General features: G+C 36.8%; 2 protein-coding genes across 7 annotated transcripts in view; one reads left to right on the top strand and one right to left on the bottom strand.

The window, feature by feature from the left end:
• The window catches only part of stard3nl (STARD3 N-terminal like), a 23,598-nt gene extending 21,007 nt beyond the window's left edge, over positions 1-2,591 (top strand). Inside the window, exons 8-9 of the mRNA XM_079820071.1 lie at positions 577-632; positions 719-2,591. Of these exons, the coding sequence (XP_079676197.1) occupies positions 577-629 (53 nt within the window). The 3' untranslated portion in view covers positions 630-632; positions 719-2,591. The remainder of the gene's footprint in view (positions 1-576; positions 633-718) is intronic.
• LOC307128308 (immunoglobulin kappa light chain-like) overlaps positions 2,522-23,403 on the bottom strand; it is a 50,043-nt gene continuing 29,161 nt past the window's right edge. The window contains exons 1-6 of one of the 6 annotated variants that reach the window (XM_079820064.1): positions 17,197-17,278; positions 16,746-17,067; positions 8,865-8,902; positions 5,090-5,422; positions 4,638-4,736; positions 2,522-3,043 (exon numbers count right to left, since the gene is read on the bottom strand). In XM_079820064.1, coding sequence (XP_079676190.1) covers positions 2,904-3,043; positions 4,638-4,736; positions 5,090-5,422; positions 8,865-8,902; positions 16,746-17,067; positions 17,197-17,251 — 987 coding nt within the window. In that variant the 5' untranslated portion in view covers positions 17,252-17,278 and the 3' untranslated portion in view covers positions 2,522-2,903. Of the gene's footprint in view, positions 3,044-4,637; positions 4,737-5,089; positions 5,423-7,190; positions 7,242-8,431; positions 8,480-8,864; positions 8,907-9,641; positions 9,939-10,073; positions 10,156-13,976; positions 14,287-14,394; positions 14,480-16,745; positions 17,068-17,196; positions 17,279-23,403 lie in introns of those variants that run through there. The other 5 variants (XM_079820066.1, XM_079820068.1, XM_079820069.1 and 2 more) reach the window with 5 other exon arrangements.

Raw genomic sequence — 23,403 nt, 5'->3', positions numbered from 1 at the left:
AGAGATAAAAAAACAAGATATTGTTATGGGTTAAATAATATTAATAATAAAATTATTATTTAGAATTACTGAAATAGATATTGTTGTTGATCTATCAGTGTATTTTCTCATTTATCTTCAGTAAATCTCTAAATTTGCTCTATTTATTGATTGACTTGTCTTTGTATTGTCTTGGTAGATTGGTGTAGTTTAACACTTCGTGATAATTAAATCAGCAGTGTCCACTTTTTGACATTGCTATGAGTCCCTTTCATATTTAATGCACTCATTTTTAATGATCGTGAATGTCTTTGCAGTATTTTACGCCTCTGTGTGCTTTAGATTCACATCCTGAATTCACACAGTTGTGTTCATCTTAGTAAACAGAGCTTCTGAAACACACTAACCCTAACGATTTTATTCACTTTCATATTTTTGTCACTTTGAATAACAATTTTCATAGTGCATTTAGTGCTTAGAAAACAGCACAGACAACAACATTTTGTGTACTTTAGTAATATGACAAAACACCCTTGTATTTTCGGCCCGGCATGTTCAGTTAAACCCTCACTCAATATGACTCTTTTGCTTCTGTAGACTCTGATGAAGACCTTGATGATAAACATGATCTTGAGAAGCCCATCGTCTAGCAGGTATTCGACACATATTGTATAAAATATATTTTTAAATCCTCTCTATCTTAATGGAATTAATAGGATTGTGTGTGACTTGTTTTTAGGAGCTCACTGACTTCTGGAGTGCAACAGCCTCTTCCAGCGCTGCTCGACCTCAGGCTGTGTGTCTTAATATGGGTTTCCAGAAACTAGACAGTCATTCTGCCTTAGATCCACCATCAGCAGTTTGTTCATCCGTCTCTGAATGCGTGCGTCTTAATTTACCCCACCGAACAACAACCGGTTCTGCTTATGCAGCACCGATTGAAAAAAATGAAGGATTTTAATGTGTAATCGACAAATAATGCGTCACTCTTCAACTCTGCTTCTGTGTAACCAAACGACGGCCGTCTCACATGTTCACGCAGTAAACCTCCAAATGTGTGTTAACACAGTGTTATTATGCCTCTGATCTCACACGCGTCACTGGAGAAGACCTAAATGTGAATAGCAGTAAAGTCTCAGGTCACTGCCACTCTTTAGTTTTGTGAAGATTTCATGTTTTTCAGTCTATTCTCTTTGATTTTTAACGATTTTTCTACCAGTCTGTGAGTGTTTGGAATGAACTTATGAAGGACTGGACAAGTTTAGCATGAAAAGCACTTAATACGACTTGTAATGATGCATGGACGTTTTTTTATGTTTGACTTTGGCTCCTCTTCAGTAAGCATTCCTAAACAAAATCATCTTGAGTAAGTCAATTAAATCTACTTCCTGTCGAGTTTACTTGTGCCATGCTTACTGAATAAGGGCTTCTGTACCTGGTTCGGGTCTGCGACCTTGGGTTTTCTATGAATATATATAAAGAATCTCCATACGTATCCATCACAAAGCCTCAAGTATGCAGGAGAATGGCAGACTGTATATTCTTTGGTTGTGTATTAAAATGTTTTTATTAAATGTGTGTGCTTCGTTTTTTGCAGACTGAAAGCGAGGGGAGCGGAAACCCCTGGCGAGAGTCAGTTTGCGTTCTCACGGATGGAGCAGCTCCTCGCCCCCACAAATAACAGCTTAGATTAGCGAGACAAACAGCCTGCAGCCGCTAATCAATTATCAGCCAATCACGCTGTGGTTAAACTGCTGCATGTTTTCTTTCCAGTAAGCGCCTCCGCCTGTGGTGTGCACATACCCAACCACATTTTCCTACCGCAGCAGTTTCAATCACCAGCGTGATGTTTGCAAATTCATCAAAACAGATATAAGAAATGTGTTTGATAACACTTTAATTACAGGGGCATTGTAACATAGTAATAACAGACGCATAATTACATGCAACTATCCCTCAACCAAACCCTAACCCTGTAGTAAGTGCATGTTGTAAATTAATATTAACTCATATATATAATTACACTGCAACAATGGCACCTTAAAATAAAGGTTAACCATGTTTTTTTTTATAGCTAAAACAGTAAACCATATAAAGATATATTCTTAGATTAGGAGATTATTCTTTTTTAGGTAGTCATCTAACAGGCATACTCAGTTTTATTATTAGCCTATTATATTCACATTTATTTGTATTGCGCTTTTCACAACACATATCGTTTCAAAGCAGCTTCACAGAAAATGCATGCGTCTACATTACAATTTAAAGTGATTTGTCCACGTTATGTATTTCAGAAATGCACAAAGCACACAGTTTAGCTAACAATGTATTATTAATCAATATAATAATTCAATTAAGGCACAGAAAATGAGTGAAATAAGAATAAATGTTAATGATTAGGGTATATAGAAATGAGCATTATACTGTATTTATACTGTTTATATAATTTTTGGCACATGTATCTGCTGCATATTTTATTATTGGCATTTGGATAAATATTCAAACAATATTTCTAAAATAATGTGTAGGCAATCAACTTTTTAATATGATAAATTCATTTTATTTTTGAGATTGAGATAACATCTACTACTGCAGGCATACATTATAATAGTAAAAAATATATATTTCATTAAAAATGCATTTGTTTTGTAAGATTTTATTTGACAAATTCAGAAAATGCCACAAAAACAGATTATGACGAGAACACAAAACATTTAAAATGTTGGCATATTATACACTTAAAAATCTAAATATTGCAAAGATGCAAAAACAGTTGTGCAAAGCTGATCTACAACAAATACATTTAAAAGCAATATATTAAGCAAAGATAATACAGTTTCCGATATGCGTCTTTAGAAATCAGCTAAACACACTCTATATGATAAACGTGTGTTTGCTTGATGTTTTTCTTATGCGTTTTGTCTCTAAGAGCTTTCTTCTTTCTTTCCATATTTTCTCTTTAATAGAAAGATAGAGATGACACAAAAATATACTCCGTTCTTCATGAGCATGACACCATACCCATAGACAAACACGTACAGTCTGCGCATATTCTCCGATGTGTCTGGAATAAAACAAAAAACACATTTGAATGCTTTAAAGAAATTTTTGTGAACAAGTTTTTTTATCAACATCATAGATATGATGGTTAATGCATATATATATATATATATATGTGTGTGTGTGTGTGTGTGTGTTTGTGTTTTTATATATATATATATATATATATATATATATATGTGTGTGTGTGTGTGTGTTTGTTTGTGTTTTTATATATATATATATATATATATATATATATATATATATATATATATATATATATATATATATATATATATATATATATATATATATATATATATATTAGGGCTGTCAAAAGATTAATCGTGATTAATCGCATCCAAAATAAAAGTTTGTGTTTACATAATATATGTGTGTACTCTGCTAATTATTATTTATATATAAATACACACACATTCATGTATATATTTAAGAAATATTTGCATGTATATACATTTATATAATATATATAAATATAAATGTTTTATATATAAAAATAATATTTTTTTCTTAAATATATACATGCTTGTGTGTGTATTTATATATAAATAATAATTAACAGAGTACACACACATATATTATGTAAACACAAACTTATTTTGGATGCGATTAATCACGATTAATCTTTTGACAGCCCTAATATATATATATATATATATATATATATATATATATATATATAGTTTACCATTAATTTTGGATTGAGTTTTGCATTTCAATCCACACGATTTTAATGTCACTATAATGTCTAGCACACTTACACCGCCGTTCAAAAGTTTTTGATTCAAAAGTCTCTGCTGCTCACCACGGCTGCATTTATTTGATTAAAAATACGGAAAAAACATTAATATTGTGAAATAGTATTCAAATGTAAAATCACTGTTTTCTATTTTAATGTATTTTCTGTGATGCAAAACAACTCAAACAGTGGTGAAAACATTTTTTAGGATTCTTTGATGAATATAAAGTTCAAAAGAACAGCATTTATCTGAAATATAAAGCTTTTGTAACATTGTAATACCGTTCAAAAGTTTGGGGTCAGTAAGATTTTTTCATTTATTTTTTTGGGGAAAGAACTTTAAGAAATGTATTCAGCAAGGATGCAGTAAAGACATTTATAATGTTACAAAAGTCAAATAAATAAATGCTGTTCTTTTGAACTTTATATTCATCAAAGAATCCTGTTTTCAACACTGCTAATAATAATAAATGTTTCTTGAGCAGCAAATCATCATATCAGAGTGATTTCTGAATGATCATGTGACACTGAAGACTGAAGTAATGCTGCTCAAAATACAGCTTTGCATCACAGGAATAAATTACATTTTAAAATATATTCAAATAGAAAACAGCTATTTTACATTTTAATAATATTACTGGTTTTTTTATCAAATTAATGCAGCCTTGGTGAGCATAAGAGACTTAAAAAATCTTACAGATCAAAACTTAAATGAATGAAATAAAACCGTAAAAATGTACAAATGATTTTACTCTGATTTTAACTGATTTGAATGTGCAATGTATTCATTTAAATGAGGGCTTGAACTTTGAAATACATTAAAAATGCATTTATATATTCATTTGTATTTATTCACCTGATTTCTGCTCTGGTCGGGTCTCCTCAGTTTTGGGTGGGCATGTTGATTTGGTTTCGGGAATGGCGTTAGAAGGCTTCTTTGGCGGGTCTTTTTTATCTGAAATATAACAATACAGTGGGACATTTATTAATATTGGGTAATGTAGGGTTGGGCAAGACAAAGACAAAGCAGAATCCCAATAAAAGAGATTTATCTGAAAGATACTATTATTCTATGACTTATGCACAGGCATGTGTATATTTACATATTTACTTGGCCATATTTTAATTGGAGATATGTCATAATAGAAACAGTGAAATCAAATTGAATGGTTTTATGGTTATGGTTTTAACAATGTTTAAGAATAATGTTGTGTCTGCAACTCTATCAATTGTATTAAACTTTCTTTCTATGGAATCTAACATATATGAATGCAGCAAATCCAAGTTTTTTTTCCTTCTTCACATTACCTTTCTTCAGTTCAATAAAGTTATTAGTGCCTCCTTCGTGGATAGCGGTGCATTTGTAGAGGTCGTCTTTAGCCGGCTTTTCATCTAGAATCATCATACTTGTCACGGTGACAATTTTTTCTTTATCATCCCTCTGCTCCACAACTTTACTCTCCGCTACATCTGTCCAGTCCGCTGTACTGCTCTTCTTTTGCCAGGTGAATCTCACCAAGTCAGGAAACATATTAGTGGCCTGGCATAACACTGCCTGTTTGCCAATTTCAAATTTCCCATTTGTGGTGGATGGTAGGTATCCTGATAGAGTCGGTGGCACAACCTTGTCTGCATTTGATTCTTAAGAGAAACACATGTTGAACATGACTACAGTGATCAATAAGCAAATAGACAAATAGAGAAAGTTTTTACATCCTTGGAATGAATTTAATGAAATTCTGACGGTTTCCTACCAGTGACTATCAGCCGTGTTCCCGTTCCAAATCTTTTAATCCAGTAGCCCACTCAGATTAAGTCTATTACTATTACTAATGAATTATACTAAACCTAGTGTGTGGTAAAACTGGCAACTGTTCACTGTTTCTGATGGTCTACACTATCTTAAAGGGATAGTTCACACAAAAACGATCACCCTCATGCCGTTCCAAACCTGTCGGCCTTTCATCTTCTATAGAACACAAGGATTTTTTGACAGTTTTTCTAATTTGAAACCCTTTTACTTCCATTATGGAGAGAGAAAAACCCTGACATATTTTTCAGAAAGTGTTTAAACAGAATTTTCATTTTTGGGTGAACTAACCCTTTAACATAATTTCTCCTGTTTTATGTAAACAAGCACACAAGATGGAAATGCTGGAATCTCGAAAGACAGCCTTTCTACTCTCAGATGCTTAAGAGAAACACATGTTGAACATGACTTCAGTAAAGTTTTCACATCATTTGAATGAATTTGATGAAATTCTGACGGTTTCCTACCAGTGACTATCAGCCGTGTTCCCGTTGCAAATCTTTTGATCCAGTAGCCCACTCAGATTAAGTCTATTACTATTACTAATGAATTATACTAAACTGACAAAGACCACTGTTCACTGTTTCTGATGGTCTACACTATCTTAAAGGGATAGTTCACACAAAAATCATGCTTTTAATCTTCTATAGAACACAAAACAAAAGATATTTTCAAGATTTTTTGACAGTTTTTCTCCAAACAATAAAAGCCAGTGGGGTTCAAAACTACACTGAAACCCTTTTACTTCCAAAAAACACTGACCTACACTCTAAAAAAAAAAGGTTCTATATGGCACCAAAAATGGTTCTTGGCTCGCAATCATAGGGGAACCTTTTTGTTGCTATATAGAACCAATTTTGGTGCTTCAGAGGTTATTCAGCGGTTCTTCAGAGGTTCTTCACTGGTTCTTTGACTAAGGTGCTATATAGCACCTCTGAAGAACCGCTGAATAACCTCTGAAGCACCAAAATTGGTTCTATATAGCAACAAAAAGGCTCCCCTATGATTACGAGCCAAGAACCATTTTTGGTGCCATATAGAACCTTTTTTTTTTAGAGTGTATTCTACTCTCAGATGCTTAAGAGAAACACATGTTGAACGACTTCAGTAAAGTTTTCACACTTGGAAATTACATCATTTGAATGAATTTGATGAAATTCTGACGGTTTCCTACCAGTGACTATCAGCCGTGTTCCCGATACAAATCTTTTAATCCATTTGCCCACTCAGATTAAGTCTATTACTATTACTAATGAATTATACTAAACTGACAAAGACCACTGTTCACTGTTTCTGATGGTCTACACTATCTTAAAGGGATAGTTCACAGAAAAATCATGCTTTTAATCTTCTATAGAACACAAAACAAAATATATTTTCAAGATTTTTTGACAGTTTTTCTCCAAACAATAAAAGCCAGTGGGGTTCAAAACTACATTGAAACCCTTTTACTTCCAAAAAAACCGACATATTCTACTCTCAGATGCTTTATAGAAACACATGTTGAACATGACTTCAGTGATCAATAAGCAAATAAACATATAGAGAACGTTTTCACATCATTTGAATGAATTTGATGAAATTCTGACGGTTTCCTACCAGTGACTATCAGCCGTGTTCCCGATCCAAATCTTTTGATCGCGTTGCCCACTCAGATTAAGTCTATTACAAATACTAATGAATTATACTAAACCTAGTGTGTGGTAAAACTGACAACTGTTCACTGTTTCTGATGGTCTACACTATCTTAAAGGGATATTCACACAAAAAACATGCCTTTAATCTTTTATAGAACACAAAACAAAAGATATTTTCAAGATTTTTTGACAGTTTTTCTCCAAACAATAAAAGCCTGTGGGCATCAAAACTACATTGAAACTCTTTAACTTCAAAAAACCCCAGACCTATTCTACTCTCAGATGCTTAAGAGAAACACATGTTGAACATGACTTCAGTTATCAATAAGCAAATTGAGGGTGACTGGAGAAAGTTTTCACATTTGGAAATTACATCCTTTGAATGAATTTGATGAAATTCTGACGGTTTCCTACCAGTGACTATCAGCCGTGTTCCCGTTCCAAATCTTTTGATCCGTCCCACTCAGATTAAGTCTATTACAAATACTAATGAAATATACTAAACCTTCTAGTGTGTGGTAAAATTGACTAAGACCACTGTTCACTGTTTCTGATGGTCTACACTATCTTAAAGGGATAGTTCACCGAAAAACATGCCTTTAATCTTCAATAGAACACAAAACAAAGATATTTTCAAGATTTTTTGACAGTTTTTCTCCATACAATAAAAGCCAGTGGGGTTCGAAACTACATTGAAACCTTTTTACTTCCAAAAAACCAACATATTCTACTCTCAGATGCTTAAGAGAAACACATGTTGAACATGACTTCAGTGATCAATGAGAAAGTAAACAAATAGAGAAAGTTTTTACATCATTTGAATGAATTTGATGAAATTCTGACGGTTTCCTACCAGTGACTATCAGCCGTGTTCCCGATCCAAATCTTTTAATCCAGTAGCCCACTCAGATTAAGTCTATTACAAATACTAATGAATTATACTAAACTGACATATTTTTCAGAAAGTGTTTAAACTGAATTTTCTTTTTTGGGTGAACTAACCCTTTAACACCATTTCTCCTGTTTTATAAGCACACAAGAAATGCTGAAATCTCCAAAAACAGCCTTTCTACTCTCAGATGCTTAAGAGAAACACATGTTGAACATGACTTCAGTGACCAATAAGCAAATAGAGGGTGACTGGAGAAAGTTTTCACATTTGGAAATTGCATAATTTTAATGAATTTGATGAAAGTTTCCTACCGGTGACTATCAGCCGTGTTCCTGTTCCAAATCTTTTGATCCAGCCCACTCAGATTAAGTCTATTACAAATACTAATGAATTATACTAAACCTTCTAGTGTGTGGTCAAATTGACTAAGACCACTGTTCACTGTTTCTGATGGTCTAAATCTACATTGAAACCCTTTTACTTCCATTGTACGGAGAGAGAAAAACCCTGACATATTTTTCAGAAAGTGTTTAAACAGAATTTTCATTTTTGGGTGAACTAACCCTTTAACATAATTTCTCCTGTTTTATGTAAACAAGCACACGAGATGGAAATGCTGGAATCTCCAAAGACAGCCTTTCTACTCTCAGTTGCCAGCTGATTACATACATAAATTGTATGGAACGGACTTTAAAATGCTTAAAATATGTTTAGCAGACCTTAATTATGTGTGTTTTGTCTTACCTGTCACATAAAGTCTTGTACCCGAACCGAAGACTTTCCTGTCTCCCACAGTCATTTATTCCTAAACAAAAAGATCCATCATGTGGAGAAGAGAATCTGCAGTTTCCTCATGTGCACTGTTGTAGAATATCCCAGAAGACCTTTAAAATATTAACTAAGAAAGTAAGATCAATCTTGATTTTGATCCAAATGCTAAAACACTGAATTTTCTTCTGTAGTGAAGAGATCCAGCAAGTGTTGTGTACAGTGTCATGTCACACTCTTACCAGTAGAGGCTGCAATAGTTTATTTACAGGTCCTGCGACACACACACACTCCTCGTCTCGTCTGTCTTCACCTGTCCCATTCACGACAGGCCTTGAACACGCTTTTGTCCACACACACAGTGAAAACGCTGTTATTGTACAGGGCACCCACTAAATTTGAGTAACATTTTTTTTATATATGTTAATGTAAGAATCAATACAAGCGACAGCCCGATATCCATTAATCTGAGTAATTAAGTACTCGTGTTGATTCCTTCAGTCCTAAAGCTGATGTCTCAACAGCACATTTGTCCTTCATAAGTCTAAATTTCATTTATAACCACATTTTTAACTTTTCTTGAGTGCTGAGGATCAGCAAACACTCTTTGGAGTGAATTACATTTATTAGGGCTGAAAAAAATCCATTGTTTGTTATTGTTAGCACTAGCATATGTATTTTATCATCTGTGGTTTTAGATGAAAGCAGAAGAGTTTTTGTACAGGGCTTCAGTATTTATAACTACTGTGCCGCCTGAGATCCAGCAAGCACAGTAATACACTGCTGAATGCTCTTTTGTTAGCACAGGTATTTTCAGAGCCAGATTTTTTTGTTTCTTATCTACTTTAAACGATTCAAAACCTGCATCATTGTTCGTGCTTCCACCTGAGATTGATGAATACAGTATTCTAGTTAAGGCTTGTCCCTCTTTTAGTTGATACCAGTGGATGTATTCACGGCAGGCAGAAGGAAAATGACAGTCTATAACAACTGTCTTGTCTTCAGATCTGGTTGATGAGATTTTCTGTTCCAGCTTCTCGTTTCCATCAACTACAAAACATATCATCATGACAGTGTTACCCAAGGTAAGATATAACATAAACATAAATGTGGTTAATGAAGGTTGTCACATTTGCTTTTTGTGATAACACACAATTATGGTGAACATAAAAAAAAGCAACTTACCTCTGCATAAAAGTTTAATAAGAAAGAAAAAGCACAGCTGGATCTGAAGACTCATGATGGCAGTGTGTGGAGAGCTTCTGTCTTCTGTGATGAGGATCATATGGGAGGTTTATGATATTACGTTTCCGGCCCTCATGCTAATCTGAGTTTGTTTTGTGGTTCATGATTCAGATGTGACAGATTCCACAGCTTTAACTCTGTGCTTCTTACACTAATATAGTCAAATTAGCATAAAGTCTTGTCCACAAACCTATGACTTTTCTCTTCATTACACTGATTGGTAATAGTTCTGATTGCCTTAATATACAATGTGGTATTTTTCTCTTTGATCCTTGAGCAGCTTACACTGTGTGGGGATATTTTTCTTATTCAGTTGCACTGTCCACCTGTGAGGCTGAGTATATGGCATTAGCCGCGACTGTATGGAGTGTTTATACCAGGGGTCGGGAACCTTTTTGGACCAAAGAGCCATTTTTTTTTTTTTTTTTGGTTAATGCATTTTTCCAAAAGAGCCACAGAAAAAATAATATTAAATTATTATTAAAAAACAAGCTTTTTTTCCCCAATAAAATTTCCACAATAGTAATTATTAGGTCCATAACTAAAAACAAACACATATGCAGCAAACAATAAATAAGTTGCAATATGGAATTAATTGTGCAGGGCTTTGTGAGGTTGAGTTATAAATCCTCTTCGTGTTTGTGAACGCACACAGTGCTTACATCTACTGTGTTAACGTGAATACTCGACATATCATTTTGATATCTGTAGCCTATTAATTTGACATGCAGCCGAGGACAAAGCTGTGCTTGTGTTGCGCTCGGAGCGCGTGCACAGCATCCTGTCAGTAATTCAGTAGTCTTTCGTGATTTATCACGCTTTTATCATTTGTTTTCGTCAACTGAAATCTGCGTGGATTATCATAAATACACATTTATTTATCACAAGGGTTTCTGCGGCAAAAGCGAAAGTACCCGCGGGTGATGTTTCGAAATGTCTCTTCCACAGCAGAGCACCAGTTTCAATAAAAGGATATATTAACGTTTATATAGCCTACTTTTACATTTTCGCTTCTGTTCTAAAAATGGTTTTCAGTTACCTTTAACAAGCAACAGCTGCTTGAATCCCAGTGCAGAAGCTGTTACCACAGAAACGCAAGTGGTTATTGATTGCTGTCGCGACTCGTGACACTCGTGAACAGCACTGAACGCGCACGGCCGGTACAACTTGAATATTAGCTATTATCATATGTTTCATTAACTTCGGTAGGCTGTACAAGGGAATTGTAACTGGCTGTTTTTTTCTGCAGAGAGCGGATCTCAATTGATGCGTCAAATTTTTTTTATCGATAATTTGTTGGTAAAGGGTGAGAGACCTGAGCCACATTATTTTTGTCAAAGAGCCAGGTGTGGCTCGCGAGCCATAGGTTCCCGACCACTGGTTTATACCTACAGCTACAACTGAAATATGAGAGTCTATGAAGACAATCAGGGTGCAAATCCAGTGTATAGACAGAGATGTAAACATGTGGACATTAAGTACCATTTTGCGAGGTCTGTGTAATAGAGGAAGGCAGGATAAGTCTGGACTACTGTCCTACTGATGATATGGTTGCAGATGTACTAACAAAGCAAAGCCAGCAACAAAGCTGATATTTAAAGCTGCACTATGTAACTTTTCCGTCCACTAGAGGTCGCCTATTCAAAACAAAGGCATAGTTTGATGACGCCACGTTTGAGCGCAGAATCTTGGGACATGTGGTCTTCACCTCACAGCCGGTGGGAAAGAATCGGGATAGGACTCGGGCAGAAATCATGTTGATGGATGTGATTATTAACGTTACTGTAGTATGAAGCAGAGCAGGAGCGAGTGTTGTGGAGCTGAGGAACCGCTGGAGCGAGTGTTAATAAGAAGACACAACACAAGCCTCGCGAGTAGCGGGACCTTAATTATGGCATAGTCACCGGTGGGAGTTTTATTATGCCACAGTCGCCGGCGCCATTTCCGTTTTTCCGGTCATGAGTATGAGGTAACGCAGCTCTGATTATCATATTAGACACATCTGAGTGTGTTCTTCTCAGCGGCTGCTATGACACTTGTTCACACTGCAGTGAGAGTAAAGCGTTTCTGCAAAATAAAACCGGAAACTGAGGGGAATGCAGATATGACGTCATTGACAGGCGACTCCCTCACACGTCCCGGTTCATTGGTTAAAATAGCGAAGTAAGTTTTTGCTTAAAATGGTAAGAAAAATAATCTTGTTTCTGACAGGAACAAGAAACACAATTTCAAACAGAAACAAGATTATTTTTCTTACCCCTTTGCAAAAACTCACTTCATTTTGTTATTTTACTTCATTATTTTATATTCCAGATTAAAAAGAAAAATATCTTATGTCATTTTACTTATCTAGTATATGCATCTTGATTTAAGAATTTTTAGATATTTGGACTGGAAACCAGACAAAAATATTAAATAAGTAAAGCATTTTTATCAGTGCAGGCCCAGCACCAACACCAGAAACCTATTTCTGAACAGAACGGCATCAGAAACAGAACCCAATTTCTCTAACCTTTTTTGCACGTCATCAATTGCACATGTAATACATTGTTCTTAATCTAATAGCACTTACAGTTTGATATCAACTGCATATTCACATTAGCATTTAGTAGAAATGTGGGGCTGCAGCAGTGCTGTAAAGTATTTGAGTAAATGCAATTAGTATTTTTTTGGCTACTTTATAGTTGTACTGAGTATCAAATATATTAGCAGCTTTTACTCTCTAGTACTTGACTACATTTTTGAACAAGTAAATGTACTTTTTACTCCAATACATTTGTATTGAGTAATGCGGTTGCTCATTACATTTTGCATTGCACCTAACTTTTTCTGCAGCCGTTTGTTTCTGCTATAAAGTAGCGATATCGCCATCTACCGACATTGAAGATACTATATCTTGTGCGTTTTGTCTTTACTCACCCAAACATGTCAACAGGGCTACTTTACGTGAATGTGAGTGTATTAGCAGAGAGTTTATGAATCACAGGTGTTTGATTTATGAGATGAGTTCATGACTGCAGCCGCTGATGAGACTCAAACCAGCACATCCAGTGCAAGAAGACTTTGACTATTTCATTTTACTTAACATTATTTTATTTATCCGCTATATAGACAAGACCTTTTTGAAGGATATTGGTTTACTTATGGCCTTTTTGTGCACTTGAGCTTAACTGAGACTTGAGAGTTTCTAGACGTTTAAGATGCTGTTGACCTTGATTTATGGCAATATTGAGGTGTTCAGTTTTATTTAGATTTTAGAAAATAAACATGATGTCTCATCTTACAAATCAATTGTTTCTTATTTTCACTGGTATGTCTCTCAGGTGTTGAGCAATAAAATCAGATACTTTAAGACTTTTACCCAAGTTATATTGGAAATGGTGACTTGTAACTTGTAATGGGTTCATTTTCGCTGTAAGGAATCTGTACTTACTCAAGTTTTCAGGTACTCTTTACACCTCTGGGCTGCAGTGCTGTTGAGTTTCCTATCCTCATGCTAATACGAGTTTGTATTGAGGATCATTGTACAGATGTGATAACTCATAATCCCTCATTCAAGAAGAGTAAGCTGAATCGGTTTACTTGATTTCTGCTAAGGAAATAAACAAAATGAGACTTCTTGCCCATAGCCCACATTTACATTTATGTATTTGGCAGACACGGCCTACATTGCATTGAAGATAAAAATTGTATTAGTTTATTAATTCCTCTGTGTTATTAGCACCACACTACAGCCTAAACATTTATGTTGTTCATATACCATTAAGAGAAAGGTTTGTGGTCTCTTCCTAAGACAGGAAACCTTGCAGAGTTTTTGTGCAAGACTTTAGTATTTATATGTACTGTGTGTCAACTGAACTCCAGCAAGCACAGTAATACATCGCTGAGTGCTCTTTCTTCAGCTTGGTGATTTTCAAAGCAAAATTATTTGATGCTTTCTTTTCTGATTTTATGGACTCAAAACCTCCATCATTTGTTGCGGTTCCATCATCTATGTTAACGTAGAGAATTCTCTTCAATGGTTCTCCTTCTTTCTGCTGATACCAGTGGATGTAGTCCCAGCAGGTTACATTTAAGTAACAGTCTATGATGGCTAACTTCTGCTCTGCTTTGGTCAGTGAGATTTTCTGTTGCAGTTCAGCAGCTCCATCCACTATACAAAAAAAGTCATCAGTTAAAAAGTTAACTGAGGTTATAACATTTGCTTTTTCTGACATGCACAATTATGGAATGATTTCTAATAATAATAAAAAACCCTTACCGTAACATAAAAGTTTAATAAGGAAGAAAAAGCACAGCTGGATCTGAAGACTCATGATGGCAGTGTGTGGAGAGCTTCTGTCTTCTGTGATGAGGATCATATGGGAGGTTTATGATATTACGTTTCCGGCCCTCATGCTAATCTGAGTTTGTTTTGTGGTTCATGATTCAGATGTGACAGATTCCACAGGTTTAACTCTGTGCTTCTTACACTAATTCTATAAAATTAGCATAAATTCTTGTCCACAAACTTATGAGTTTTCTCTTCATTACGCTGATGATTGGTAATAGATCTGATTGCCTTAAAGGATTAGTTCACTTCAAAATAAACATCTCCTGATATTTGACTCACCCCCATCTCATCCAAGATGTTCATATCTTTCTTTCTTCAGTCGAAACGAAATTAAGTTTTTTGAGGAAAACATTCCAGGATTTTTCTCCACATAATGGACTTCAATGGCAACCAACGGTTGAAGGTCCAAATCAATGCAGTTTCAAAGGAAGGGCTTCAGAGGCTCTGCACGATCCCAGATGAGGAATAGGATCTGATCTAGCCAAAGCATCTGACATTTAAAAAAAAAAAAGCAAAAATATACTTAACCTCAAATGAACGACTTCTGTGTTGTTCTTCTTCATGACGTATGACGCCATCACATCACGTTGGAAAGATCACAGCTGTGGTGGAAGCCGATAAACTCCATCTCATCTTCTCCTCCAACTTTAAAATTGTCCGACATCGTTGTTTTACCTTTATTTTTGTAAAGGGCGTTTGATTTAGTCTTTGCACGTTCATTTTAACACTGGTTCGGTACTTCCACATACGTGATCTTTCTGCCGTGATGGCGTCATGAAGAAGAACAACACAGAAGTCGCGTATTTGAGGTTAAAAAATCTATACATTTTTCTTTTTTTATTACCGATGGTTTGTCTAGATCAGACCCTATTCCTCGTCTGGGATCGTGCAGAGCCTCTGAAGCCCTTCCTTTGAAACTGCATTGATTTGGACCTTCAACCGTTGGTTGCCATTGAAGTCCATTATGTGGAGAAAAATCCTGGAATGTTTTCCTCAAACTTAATTTCTTTTCAACTGAAGAAAGAAAGACATAAACATATTGGATGAGATGGGGGTGAGTAAAATATCAGGACATTTTCCATTTGAAATGAGCTAATCCTTTAACACACAATGTGGTGTTTTTTCTGGGGTGAAAAAGAAAGAAAGAAATAATGCAGTGTTTATCCTTGAGCAGCTTAAACTGTTTGGGGACATTTTTCTGTCAAGTGAACTCATTTATATATATAAATGTGTGTGTGTGTGGGGGGGGGGGGGGGTGTGTGTGTGTGGACTGGTAATCATCACGTTATGGGGACAAAATGTCCCCACAAAGATAGCAATATCCGAAATCCTCATCCTTGTGGGGACATTTTTAGGTCCCCATGAGGAAAACATCTTATAAATCAGACTAAGTGATGTTTTTTGAAAATGTAAAATTGCAGAATGTCTCCTGTGAGGGTTAGGTTTAGGGGCAGGGGCAGTGTAGGGGGATATAATATACGGTATGTACGGTATAAAAACCATTACGCCTATGGAAAGTCCCCATAAAAGATGAAAACACTACATGTGTGTGTGTGTGTGTGTGTGTGTGTGTGTGTGTGTGTGTGTGTGTGTGTGTGTGTGTGTGTGTGTGTGTGTGTGTGTGTGTGTGTGTGTGTGTGTGTGTGTGTGTGTGTGTGTGTGTGTGTGTGTGTGTGTGTGTGTGTGTGTGTGTGTGTGTGTGTGTGTGTGTGTGTGTGTATGTATGTATGTTCAAAGTTTCACCAGCAGGGGATGTATATTTTCAATGCCTATAAACTGTTAATCATTTCCACTATGTAAGTTCACCAGTCTTTTGAAGAGGAAGCTTGTCTGCACATCTGCAGTTTACTGATGTTTTTCACCATGTTTTATAGTTTGAGATCCAGCAGGCCCAGTACAACACCAGAACCCTATTTCCAAACAGATCAGAGTCAGAACACAATTTCTCTAACCTGAGATTTTCATATGCAGGATCAGTTGTTTTTGTCTATCATCATTTGCAAATGTAATACATAATAAAACTTGTTGCCCATATAATTGATACACTTATACATTTGGCAGACTCAGCTTAGATTGTGTTCAAGATATGCATTTTATTTTATCATTAATTCCTTGGGAATCAAACCCATGACCTTGGTGTTATTAGCGCCACACTCGACTGTTTGAACTGCAGTATTACATTAATGTTCATATCAAATTTAAGAGAAAGGTTTGTGGTCTCTGATCAAAACAGGAAACCTTGCAGAGTTTTTGTGCAAGACTTTAGTATTTATATGTACTGTGTGGTGTATGCCGTATAACTCCAGATCCAGCAAGCACAGTAATACATCGCTGAGTGCTCTTTCTTCAGCTTGGTGATTTTCAAAACAAAATTATTTGATGCTTTCTTTTCTGATTTTATGGACTCAAAACCTCCATCATTTGTTGCCGTTCCATTATTTATGTTAACATAGAGAATCCTCTTCAATGGTTCTCCTTCTTTCTGCTGATACCAGTGGATGTATTCCCAGCAGGTTACATTTAAGTAACAGTCTATGATGGCTAACTTTTCCTTTGCTTTGGTCAGTGAGATTTTCTGTTGCAGTTCAGCGGCTCCGTCCACTATACAAAACAAAGTCATCATGACTGTGTTAGACAACATAAATAAAAAGTTAATGTAGGTTTTCACATTTGCTTTTTCTGACATGCACAATTATGGAATGATTTCTAATAATGATAAATAACCTTTACCTCTGCATAAAAGTTTAATAAGAAAGAAAAAGCACAGCTGGATCTGAAGACTCATGATGGCAGTGTGTGGAGAGCTTCTGTCTTCTGTGATGAGGATCATATGGGAGGTTTATGATATTACATTTCCGGCCCTCATGCTAATCTGAGTTTGTTTTGTGGTTCATGATTCAGATGTGACAGATTCCACAGCTTTAACTCTGTGCTTCTTACACTAATATAGTCAAATTAGCTTAAAGTCTTGTCCACAAATCTATGGCTTTTCTCTTCATTACGCTGATGATTGGTAATAGATCTGATTGCCTTAAAGGATTAGTTCACTTCAAAATGAAAATCTCCTGATATTTGACTCACCCCCATCTCATCCAAGATGTTCATGTCTTTTTCAGTCAAAACGAAATAAAGTTTTTTGAGGAAAACATTCCAGGGTTTTTCTCCACATAATGGACTTCAATGGCAACCAACGGTTGAAGGTCCAAATCAATGCAGTTTCAACGGAAGGGCTTCAGAGGCTCTGCACGATCCCAGATGAGGAATAGGGTCTGATCTAGCCAAAGCATCGGACATTTTCTAAAAAATACCAAAATATACTTTTTAACCTAAAATGAGCGACTTCTGTGTTGTTCTTATTCATGACGTATTACATCATCACGTCGGAAAGATCACAGCTGTGGTGGAAGTCGATAAACTCCATCTCATCTTCTCCTCCAACTTTAAAATTGTCCGACATCGTTGTTTTACCTTTATTTTTGTAAAGGGCGTTTGATTTAGTCTTTGCACGTTCGTTTTAACACTGGTTCGGTACTTCCACGTACGTGATCTTTCTGCCGTGATGGCGTCATGAAGAAGAACAACACAGAAGTTGCGGATTTGAGGTTAAAAAGTCTATACTTTTTTTTTGTTTATTACCAATGGTTTGTCTAGATCAGACCCTATTCCTCATCTGGGATCGTGCAGAGCCTCTGAAGCCCTTCCTTTGAACTGCATTGATTTGGATCTTCAACCGTTCGTTCCCATTGAAGTCCATTATGTGGAGAAAAATCCTGGAATGTTTTCCTCAAAAAACTTTATTTCGTTTCGACTGAAGAAAGAAAGACATGAACATCTTGGATGAGATGGGGGTGAGTCAAATATCAGGACATTTTCCTTTTGAAGTGAACTAATCCTTTAACACACAATGTGGGGTTTTTTTCTGTGGGAAAAAAAAGAAAGAAATAATGCAGTGTTTATCCTTGAGCAGCTTCTACTGTGCGGGACATTTTTCTGTCAAGTGAACTCATTTATATATACACTCACCTCAAGGATTATTATCACATGGCAGTTGATTCAATGCATTTATGGGTGTGGTCCTGGTCAAGACAATCTCCTGAACTCCAAACTGAATGTCAGAATGGGAAAGAAAGGTGATTTAAAGTTGGCATGAAACGGAAGTTGAGATCTTCTTTTTCTCCTTATTGTGACGTATATCCGAGTGAAACGGCTTCTGAAATTAGAAAAAATTTAGGGCAAATTGATTGGATCGTAGGAAGTTGGGCGTTGCTAACAAAATGGAGGCAGATTTGAAGTTTGCACTCAGTTGTGGAGAAAAACTCGATCTATCTCTTAAATAAATACATTTTCTCTCTAGATCTTTTCTACATATGTTATTGAGCATATTTCCTCACTTTTCACTGGTTTAGGTTACAAATTTAACTTATTTTAAGCCTTTTATGGCTTTATTTCTGTAAAACTTTTTCTCAGCTCTCCCTATATAAGGGGGGCGCGCCGTAAGCGCTGCATTCCTCAGTGCGAGTCGTTACCACAAGCTGTTCGTCCGACTATATTGAGTAATTTTTACATAAAAAAGCTTTTATTTCTCATATATTTCTCTCTTTTTGCCATATGCCCTTCTTGAAGAAAGTATTGTGTACACCTAGAAAAATGCACCTAACCACCATGCTACGATCAGTGACAGGTTTCTGAGAGGCGGTGCAGAAACGAGACAGGGGGCGATAACCCCGCCCTCACGCCATAGCACATGACCAGGAGAGAGGAGAAGTCGCTTCGGTGGGGGAGGGAAAGTTAACATATTTGAGTAAAGATTATAAGGGTAAATGAATTTAAAAAAAATATTGAAGTGTACAGATAAATCAGGTATAGTAAACACTACAATATTAAATATAAAAATAGAATTGTAAAATTTGATTTCATGCCGCCTTTAAGCAATTTTGAGCGTGGCATGGTTGTTGGTGCCAGACGGGCCGGTCTGAGTATTTCACAATCTGCTCAGTTACTGGGATTTTCACGCACAACCATTTCTAGGGTTTACAAAGAATGGTGTGAAAAGGGAAAAACATCCAGTATGGGGCAGTCCTGTGGGCGAAAATGCCTTGTTGATGCTAGAGGTCAGAGGAGAATGGGCTGACTGATTCAAGCTGATAGAAGAGCAACTTTGACTGAAATAACCACTCGTTACAACCGAGGTATGCAGCAAAGCATTTGTGAAGCCACAACACACACAACCTTGAGGCGGATGGGCTACAACAGCAGAAGACCCCACCGGGTACCACTCATCTCCACTACAAATAGGAAAAAGAGGCTACAATTTGCACAAGCTCACCAAAATTGGACAGTTGAAGACTGGAAAAATGTTGCCTGGTCTGATGAGTCTCGATTTCTGTTGAGACTTTCAGATGGTAGAGTCAGAATTTGGCGTAAACAGAATGAGAACATGGATCCATCATGCCTTGTTACCACTGTGCAGGCTGGTGGTGGTGGTGTAATGGTGTGGGGGATGTTTTCTTGGCACACTTTAGGCCCCTTAGTGCCAATTGGGCATCGTTTAAATGCCACGGCCTACCTGAGCATTGTTTCTGACCATGCCCATCCCTTTATGACCACCATGTCCCAATCCTCTGATGGCTACTTCCAGCAGGATAATGCACCGTCACAAAGCTCGAATCATTTCAAATTGGTTTCTTGAACATGACAATGAGTTCACTGTACTAAAATGGTCACCAGATCTCAACCCAATAGAGCATCTTTGGGATGTGGTGGAACGGGAGCTTCGCGCCCTGGATGTGCATCCCACAAATCTCCATCAACTGCAAGATGCTCTCCTATCAATATGGGCCAACATTTCTAAAGAATGCTTTCAGCACCTTGTTGAATCAATGCCACGTAGAATTAAGGCAGTTCTGAAGGCGAAAGGGGGTCAAACACAGTATTAGTATGGTGTTCAATGCCTAGACAAACTGTTAATCATTTCCACTATGTAAGTTCACCAGTCTTTTGAAGAGGAAGCTTGTCTGCACATCTGCAGTTTACTGATGTTTTTCACCATGTTTTATAGTTTGAGATCCAGCAGGCCCAGCACAACACCAGAACCCTATTTCCAAACAGATCAGAGTCAGAACACAATTTCTCTAACCTGAGATTTTCATATGCAGGATCAGTTGTTTTTGTCTATCATCATTTGCACATGTAATACATAATAAAACTTGTTGCCCATATAATTTATACACTTATACATTTGGCAGACTCAGCTTAGATTGCGCTCAAGATATGCATTTTATTCGTTCATTTATTCCTCGGGAATCAAACCCATGACCTTGGTGTTATTAGCGCCACACTCGACTGTTTGAACTGCAGTATTACATTAATGTTCATATCAAATTTAAGAGAAAGGTTTGTGGTCTCTGATCAAAACAGGAAACCTTGCAGAGTTTTTGTGCAAGACTTTAGTATTTTTATGTACTGTGTGGTATGTGCCGTTACTCCAGATCCAGCAAGCACAGTAATACATCGCTGAGTGCTCTTTCTTCAGCTTGGTGATTTTCAAAGCAAAATTATTTGATGCTTTCTTTTCTGATTTTATGGACTCAAAACCTCCATCATTTGTTGCGGCTCCATCATTTATGTTAACATAGAGAATCCTCTTCAATGGTTCTCCTTCTTTCTGCTGATACCAGTGGATGTAGCCCCGGCAGTCTGAAGGGAACTGACAGTCTATGATGGCTAACTTATCCTCTGCTTTGCTCAGTGAGATTTTCTGTTGCAGCTCAGCAGCTCCGTCCACTGCAAAAAGCAACAACTCACAAACCAAACTATACCTTTTCATAAGTTAATGCAATGATAAATCAATATTTAAGCTAATATTTAAAAAGTATGGTTACATAGAACCATGATATGAAGATGATATATAAATATAAAGTTAACGGAGGTTTTCACATTTGCTTTTTCTGACATGCACAATTATGGTATGATTTCTAATAATGATAAATAACCCTTACCTCTGCATAAAAGTTTAATAAGGAAGAAAAAGCACAGCTGGATCTGAAGACTCATGATGGCAGTGTGTGGAGAGCTTCTGTCTTCTGTGATGAGGATCATATGGGAGGTTTATGATGTTACGTTTCCGGCCCTCATGCTAATCTGAGTTTGTTTTGTGGTTCATGATTCAGATGTGACAGATTCCACAGCTTTAACTCTGTGCTTCTTACACTAATATAGTCAAATTAGCATAAAGTCTTGTCCACAAACCTATAACTTTTCTCTTCATTACGCTGATGATTGGTAATAGATCTGATTACCTTAAAGGATTAGTTCACTTCAAAATAAAAAAATCTCCTGATATTTGACTCACCCCCATCTCATCCAAGATGTTCATGTCTTTCTTTCTTCAGTCAAAACGAAATAAAGTTTTTTGAGGAAAACATTCCAGGGTTCCTTTGAACTGCATTGATTTGGATCTTCAACCGTTGGTTCCCATTGAAGTCCATTATGTGGAGAAAAATCCTGGAATGTTTTCCTCAAAAAACTTTATTTCGTTTCGACTGAAGAAAGAAAGACATGAACATGTTGGATGAGATGAGGGTGAGTAAAATATCAGGACATTTTCAATATGAAGTGAACTAATCCTTTAACACACAATGTGGTGTTTTTTTCTGGGGGGGGGGAAAGAAAGAAATAATGCAGTGTTTATCCTTGAGCAGCTTATACTGTGCGGGGACATTTTTCTGTCAAGTGAACTCATTAATATATACACTCACCTAAAGGATTATTAGGAACACCTGTTCAATTTCTCATTAATGCAGTTATCTAATCAACCAATCACATGGCAGTTGCTTCAATGCATTTAGGGGTGTGGTCCTGGTCAAGACAATCTCCTGAACTCCAAACTGAATGTCAGAATGGGAAAGAAAGGTGATTTAAGCAATTTTGAGCGTTGCATGGTTTTTACTGGTGCCAGACGGGCCGGTCTGAGTATTTCACAATCTGCTCAGTTACTGGGATTTTCATGCACAACCATTTCTAGGGTTTACAAAGAATGGTGTGAAAAGGGAAAAACATCCAGTATGCGGCAGTCCTGTGGGCGAAAATGCCTTGTTGATGCGAGAGGTCAGAGGAGAATGGGCCGACTGATTCAAGCTGATAGAAGAGCAACTTTGACTGAAATAACCACTCGTTACAACCGAGGTATGCAGCAAATATTTGTGAAGCCACAACACACACAACCTTGAGGCGGATGGGCTACAACAGCAGAAGACCCCACCGGGTACCACTCATCTCCACTACAAATAGGAAAAAGAGGCTACAATTTGCACGAGCTCACCAAAATTGGACAGTTGAAGACTGGAAAAATGTTGCCTGGTCTGATGAGTCTCGATTTCTGTTGAGACATTCAGATGGCAGAGTCAGAATTTGGCGTAAACAGAATGAGAACATGGATCCATCATGCCTTGTTACCACTGTGCAGGCTGGTGGTGGTGGTGTAATGGTGTGGGGGATGTTTTCTTGGCACACTTTAGGCCCCTTAGTGCCAATTGTGCATCGTTTAAATGCCACGGCCTACCTGAGCATTGTTTCTGACCATGTCCATCCCTTTATGACCCCCATGTCCCAATCCTCTGATGGCTACTTCCAGCAGGATAATGCACCGTCACAAAGCTTGAATCATTTCAAATTGGTTTCTTGAACATGACAATGAGTTCACTGGACTAAAATGGCCCCCACAGTCACCAGATCTCAACCCAATAGAGCATCTTTGGGATGTGGTGGAACGGGAGCTTCGTGCCCTGGATGTGCATCCCACAAATCTCCATCAACTGCAAGATGCTCTCCTATCAATATGGGCCAACATTTCTAAAGAATGCTTTCAGCACCTTGTTGAATCAATGCCACGTAGAATTAAGGCAGTTCTGAAGGCGAAAGGGGGTCAAACACAGTATT

The sequence above is a fragment of the Gobio gobio genome (assembly GCF_949357685.1).
Source record: "Gobio gobio genome assembly, chromosome: 6".
Lineage (NCBI taxonomy): Eukaryota > Metazoa > Chordata > Actinopteri > Cypriniformes > Gobionidae > Gobio > Gobio gobio.
Note: the sequence above shows the minus strand (reverse complement) of the source record. Positions and strands in the feature narration are given on the sequence as shown.